Raw genomic sequence first — 6392 nt, forward strand, 5'->3', positions numbered from 1 at the left:
TTATTTTTGCTTCTATTTATTTAAAATTATTTTTAATTAAATTTATTAAATAAAATATTGTAATATTTAAAAAATTATTATTTTAAAATAATTTTTTTAAATTATTTTTAAAAAATAAAGATTTTACCAAATCAAATCTCATTTTAATGAGTCACCAAAAAAAAAATCTCATTCTAATTCTCAAAAACTAAGAACCATATTTTTTTTAATTAACAATTTTAAATGTTAAATTCTAAAATTAATTAATTTTTATGATAAGTGAATAACTATAAAAAGATATAATTAAATTATTAGGATAACGACAATTACATTCTTAATTAGCTATTGAGTCTATAAATATGCCGATTGAAGAGGAGGCTGATTAATTTTGATATGGAAAAAGGTTTGGTGATGTGCATTGAAATGGGTGTTTGACCAGTTTTTACACTATTATGGGCTATAGAACAAACGCAAGTTGCGTTTTTTATTTTCTACAATTAGTTTTTTTGTTTTTGAAGCTAAAGAAAAAACGTGAAGAACTTTGCCTATAAATTGCTAACTCAGCTATCTCAAACTCGTACCTCACTCCTAAATTTCTCACTTGTGCCCCCTTTCACCTTTCATTCGTTCATGCATCTCTTAATTGTGAGATTTTTTGGGTATTAGAAGGGTAAAAAAAGTGAGATTATGGAAGGTATTGCAAATATACGAGTGTATTATAACGGTGAGGTTATACCGAACACATACGAAGGAGTGACTTTTGTTTGTGAATGTCCGTTTTCATTTGCTATTCCATATACCACGAGTTTTGTAGAGTTGCAAAATGGTATTTGTGTCAACATACCAAGTCACATTTCGAAAAAGGTGAGTTATATTTTGTACAGGAGTCCTGTACAAGTATTTGGTGGGCTGATACAGTTTCAAATAATGGCTATCACTGACGATGCAAGCATGCAGAGGATGTTCTGTATTTATCAACAAACCCGATTTCAGGTGCCGCTAATAGAGCTGTACGTTGAGTTTGAACAGCATACGGGGGTGGACGAGTTTGACGAGGACGACAACATTAACGAGTTCGGGGATATAGGCTGGGAAGAAGATAACGACGACAGTGAAGAGGAGTTCGAAGCCAACTATGAAGTCGATGATGAAAACGATGACGGAGATCTGGCAGGCAATCCGGCGGTGCCAGCAGAGGATGTTCTGTATTTATCAACAAACCCGATTTCAGGTGCCGCTAATAGAGCTGTACGTTGAGTTTGAACAGCATACGGGGGTGGACGAGTTTGACGAGGAGGTCAACATTAACGAGTTTGGGGATATAGGCTGGGAGGAAGATAACGACGACAGTGAAGAGGAGTTCGAAGCCAACTATGAAGTCGATGACGAAAACGATGACGGAGATCTGGCCGGCAATCCGGCGGTGCCAAATGAAGCGCATGCTGTTATAAGCCAGCAGTCGTTTGGTGTTCCGTCTTTTATGCGGACTCTTGATCTCGAAGCCATGCATGCCCCAGAATTTCCTGAGTATGCGAATATGGGTATGTTATATTATGGTTATTAATTCACGTTACCACTAGTGTCCATTTTATTTGCCTTGTCTGACTGATGGTGGTGCGCTTATCGTTGGTGAAGGCAACGCTGCGGCCGAAGATGGTGAATTCAGTGTCGGAATGGAATTTGGCTCTAGAGAGTCGGTGATATCTGCAATCAAAAGCTACACTATCTCTAGAGGAGTTGATTACACTGTGTATGAGTTTGAGCCGCAGAAATTCTATGCGAAATGCAAGGGTTATGGTGCCGGGTGCGATTGGCTTATCTAAGCTAGCTTGATTCGGAAGAAAGCTTGTTGGGAGATCAGGAGATACAATGGCAAACACACGTGCACCATGGGAACTATCTCGCAAGATCATGCCAAGTTGGACTCAGACACAATTGCAGATGCCATTAGGCCGTTGGTCGAAGCAGATCCGTCCATAAAGGTGAAGTCTATTATTGCAGAAGTTCAGTCAAAGTTCAACTACACTATCAGTTACCGCAAGGCTTGGTTGGCAAAGCAGAAATCGGTCGCAAAAGTTTTTGGTGGTTGGGAGGTTTCTTACCAGACTCTGCCAGTTTGGTTGAAAGCAATGACTGCAAAGATGCCAAGGTCTCGTGTTCAAATAAAGACGCTCATTGTTTACCGTGAGAGTGAGGAGGTTTAAGATGTAAGAGTTCTTCATCGCATTTTTTGGAGTTTCTATCCGTGTATAGTAGCATTCCGACACTGCAAGCCACTGGTGCAGGTTGATGGGACACACCTGTACGGAAAATATAAAGGTGCGCTTCTAGTTGCCGTTGCACAGGATGGGAACCAGAACATTGTGCCTATTGCGTTTGCAATAGTCGAGGGTGAGACGGCAGACGCGTGGGAGTTTTTCCTAAGCAACCTGCGGAGATATGTTGTGACCATCGATGGCGTCGGCATTATTTCTGACCGCCATAACTCCATCGACGCAGCAATAGCTCGCAGCAACGGTGCATGGTCACCGCCAAGAGCGTGGCACATGTACTGCATCAGGCACATCGGTTCTAACTTCTTAAGGAGGTTCAAGACTCCATATTTGCATAAAATCGTGGTTAACACAAGTATTTGATTTCGTTGTTATGGTTCTGTTCCTATTAATTTCGTGCAAGTTGCTTATGATTAAATGGTTTCTCCAACAGGATATTCTAGGACGGAGCAAGAGTACAACAAAAACTACCAAAGGCTGAGAGAGCGGGGTGAGGCGTATGCGCAATGGTGTGATGAGATCGGTGTTCAGAGATGGGTGTTGGCATTCGACGGGGGTCATCGTTGGGGACATATGACGACAAACTTGGTAGAGTGCATAAATTCTGTCCTGAAGGGTGCACGCAACCTTCCTGTGACTGCCATTGTTAGGTCTACTTTCTATCGGCTGAACGAATTGTTCACTCGAAAGAGCTCCGAGGCTCATGAGCGTGTCCGCAATGGATTCACATATTCAGAATTTGCCACCAAAAGAGTCGAAGAAAGTTTTCGACGTGCAGGCAACATTGTGGTCAATAGGTTCGACAGGCGCAACGAGATGTTTGAGGTTCGCGAAATGCAAGATGGTTCCATTCACACCGTTAATCTCGCGCAACGACACTGCGATTGTGGCCACTTCCAGGTCGAGCGACTCCCATGTCGCCACGTCCTTGCATGTTGCGCCAACCAGCGTCTTGATTGGCAAATATATGTGCATGACGTGTACAAAATGTCCGAAATTTGCAAGGTCTACAGAGGCGAGTTTGTCCCGATGGGTGACCCATCTACGTGGGCTCCGTATGAAGGAGCGAAGGTGATCGCGAATTGGACATTGAGGCGCGCAACGAAAGGAAGACCGAAGTCAACCCGCTACTTGAATGAGATGGATTCGCGGGACATGCGTCGTCCTCGCCGGTGTACTATATGTGGACGGGAGGGACATAGCCAGAGTCGATGTCCGCAGCGCGCAGAATCAAGCTCTGCCCGGAATCAATCGTGATTAAGACCTTTTATGTAGCCTTTTATGTAACTTTTTATGGACCTTTATATGTAATTTTTTTGTAAGCTTTTTTAAGTCTTTGTGCGTTTTATTTATGTATGCAGTAAATAACGATTACAAATAGAAACATCTAAACATACTATACGATCTCCATCACTGAATTAAAACGCCTAAACATTTAAACATAGTAACAGATACGATTACAAATAGAAACATCTAAACATACTATACGATCTCCATCACTGAATTAAAACGCCTAAACATTTAAACATAGTAACAGATACGATTACAAATAGAAACATCTAAACACATAGTAGTTGAGATGATTACTAATACAAACATCTAAACACATTGTAATAGAAAAGGTGACTAACAGAGACGTCTAAACATACCATACAATCTACATCACTGAATAAAAACATAAACTCAAACGGATTGAACTAAACTGCATCAACCTACTTCCTGGGCGCCTTCTTCGCGTACTGAGATGGGGTGTATTTGTCCGGAGGCGCAATCTGTGTCCGTAAATTATACGGATGACCCTGAGTACTACTGGAGTCACCAACATCTGGCATGCTGGCACCGCCAGTGTCGTAAGCACTGGACCTACTCATGCCCCGATCACTATATCCACCAGAATGAGACTCATGCTGGAGGGCATCTCCCAGAAATCCCTCTTCCGGCTGTGGGCATTCATTCAAGTCGAACAACGCAGTGTGTGGTGGTGCGGACACACGAGTAGGACCTACATGACCCGGCGATCGATCCATACTGAAGTCACTATCATGACCAGACGTGGCCCGACGACCAACAGACGGCTCACTACCAACAGGCCCTTGCTGCTCTCGCGCTGGAAATAGCTGAGATGTCTCTCTCATGAGTCGAGAGAAGCTTATCGAATCAAGCCCAACAAATGGACTTAACTGACCATCTGCTGGAATGAGCAACTGTGGTATGTAGGGCTCTGCTGCCTGATGTTGTTGTGGTTCCTGGACGTGCTGCTCATATGCCGGCACCTGATAATGCTGCTCATACCCTGGCATCATGAACTGGGGGTCATATGCCGGCACCTGGAACTGGGGCTCATAGGCAGGCGCCTGGAACTGGGGCTCATATGGTGGCACCTAATTGTAAATGAATGACGCTAATCAATAACGGTAACAGTAAAGCTAATATTAACACCAATAAACCTTAACGATACCTGAAACCCTTGATCATAGGCCGGTTCCTGATGCTGAGGTCCAGCTGGTTGTGGTGGACCTTCTTGCTGTGCATTCGCGTCGGCCTCTTCACCTGCAACTCTATCTGACAGTCGTAGGTGAACCCCGTATTGCTGTGTGTACCAGTCATAGTACAATGGGAGGGGATGGAAGTCAACAATCTCCTCCCCTACCTGCAGTCTATCATAGCGGCCATCACGCCACATGTCAAGCCATTCCTTGGTCCGGTCTCTCCAGTCATGATGCTGGGCACCGCTCAAACGCCTGCAATGATCAATACCGATCTGAAATGCTGGGTCTGGTGGAAGCTGCTGCAACCCGAATTGTCGACGAACTCGATCTGTTGGGTGCCATTCTATACATTCGAACGACACTAATGGCGACATCGTGGAGCACATAAACAAATTTACGCCGAGTTCGATGGGAACATCCACGTCGATATACGGCCGCCATGTAAACTGCACACCAGTAAGCACGAGACCTATTAGTAACATTATTTTTCTTAACAAAGACGCTAACCTAAATGGTTAACTCTTACATCGTTGACTCCCATGTCATCGAGTCCTCGTCTGAACTGCGCTGTAGACCTCCGTGTATATCTTGTATGCCGGCGCCAATGACTCCACCTACGCACAAGTAGGATGACCTCAACAACAACAACAACAACAACAACAACAACAACAACAACAACAACAACAACAACAACAACAACAACAACAACAACAACAACAACAACAACAACAACAACAACAACAACAACAACAACAACAACAACAACAACAACAACAACAACAACAACAACAACAACAACAATAATAATAATAATAATAATAATAATAATAATAATAATTACAACAGTAAAGTACAATACCGTCGCGCAAGTGGAACACCAATATTGAGAAGCTGATTGCGCGGTATAGGGGCCATGAACGGCATACGCTCCCACGCCCAAACAAAAAGTAAAATCAGTGGCCCATCCATCTCTTTACAGTTATACCGCGATGCACGACACAACGATCTGTATAGATGTGCCAGACTAGCTGCCCCCCAACTGTATTGCGAGATCTGATGAAAATCCCGAAGTAGAGGCAAAAACTTCGAGTTCAAAGACATGGTGGACTTATCTGGAAAAACCACTGTACCAAGCACGCAGAAAATGTGAGCCCTGACGTACCGCTCAATAGACTCCTGCGTGTCACACGCTTCACTGTCTCGACACCGCCGGACCCAATGGAGATTTACCTTGCCCAACACGTGATCGTCCGGACCCGGTTGCCTACCAAAACAAGCGAGGCAGTTATCCACCAAAAACTGGTAACTGCTATCCGATCTACCCGTGACGGGTTCTCCGTTAACCTGGAGGCCAAGTATATGTATCACGTCTTCCAGCGTCACCGTCACTTCACCCACTGGAAGGTGGAACGTGTGGGTTTTTGGCCTCCATCGTTCCACCAAGGCACTTAAGAGTGCAGAATGACCTCTCATTTCACCAATTCGCGAAACGTGTTGAAACCCAGTTAATGCTAGTGCCTCTGCAGCTCTCTCATTAAAAGTATCCGGCGGATCAAGTTTTCTAGGCAACAAATTTCTGATCGCCTACAAAAAAAAATAATATTCATTGAAATAATAATAATAATAATAACAATAATAATAACAATAATAA

General features: G+C 43.5%; 2 protein-coding genes across 2 annotated transcripts; both read left to right on the forward strand.

Moving 5' to 3' along the window:
• The first annotated feature begins 666 nt into the window (after positions 1–666).
• On the forward strand, positions 667–1802 carry LOC107463892 (uncharacterized). The gene is made up of 3 exons (XM_052253929.1): positions 667–972; positions 1211–1535; positions 1615–1802. The coding sequence occupies exons 1-3, from the start codon at positions 667–669 to the stop codon at positions 1800–1802; spliced, it is 819 nt and encodes a 272-aa protein (XP_052109889.1).
• A 66-nt stretch (positions 1803–1868) lies between these two features.
• LOC107463891 (uncharacterized) lies at positions 1869–3509 on the forward strand. Its single transcript, XM_016082773.1, has 3 exons — positions 1869–2177; positions 2265–2607; positions 2686–3509. The coding sequence occupies exons 1-3, from the start codon at positions 1869–1871 to the stop codon at positions 3507–3509; spliced, it is 1476 nt and encodes a 491-aa protein (XP_015938259.1).
• The last annotated feature ends 2883 nt before the right edge of the window (positions 3510–6392 follow it).

This window comes from Arachis duranensis, chromosome 9 (assembly GCF_000817695.3).
Source record: "Arachis duranensis cultivar V14167 chromosome 9, aradu.V14167.gnm2.J7QH, whole genome shotgun sequence".
NCBI lineage: Eukaryota > Viridiplantae > Streptophyta > Magnoliopsida > Fabales > Fabaceae > Arachis > Arachis duranensis.

Bases quoted from the DNA above. Each gene is read 5' to 3' on its own strand.
- LOC107463892 (XM_052253929.1), top strand. From the start codon at position 667: ATGGAAGGTATTGCAAATATACGAGTGTATTATAACGGTGAGGTTATA. The intron at 973-1,210 runs GTGCCGCTAATA...ACCCGATTTCAG, and splicing joins ATCAACAAACCCGATTTCAG to GTGCCGCTAATAGAGCTGTA. The intron at 1,536-1,614 runs GTTATTAATTCA...TCGTTGGTGAAG, and splicing joins TATGGGTATGTTATATTATG to GCAACGCTGCGGCCGAAGAT.
- LOC107463891 (XM_016082773.1), top strand. From the start codon at position 1,869: ATGGGAACTATCTCGCAAGATCATGCCAAGTTGGACTCAGACACAATT. The intron at 2,178-2,264 runs GTTTAAGATGTA...CCACTGGTGCAG, and splicing joins TTTACCGTGAGAGTGAGGAG to GTTGATGGGACACACCTGTA. The intron at 2,608-2,685 runs GTATTTGATTTC...TTTCTCCAACAG, and splicing joins TAAAATCGTGGTTAACACAA to GATATTCTAGGACGGAGCAA.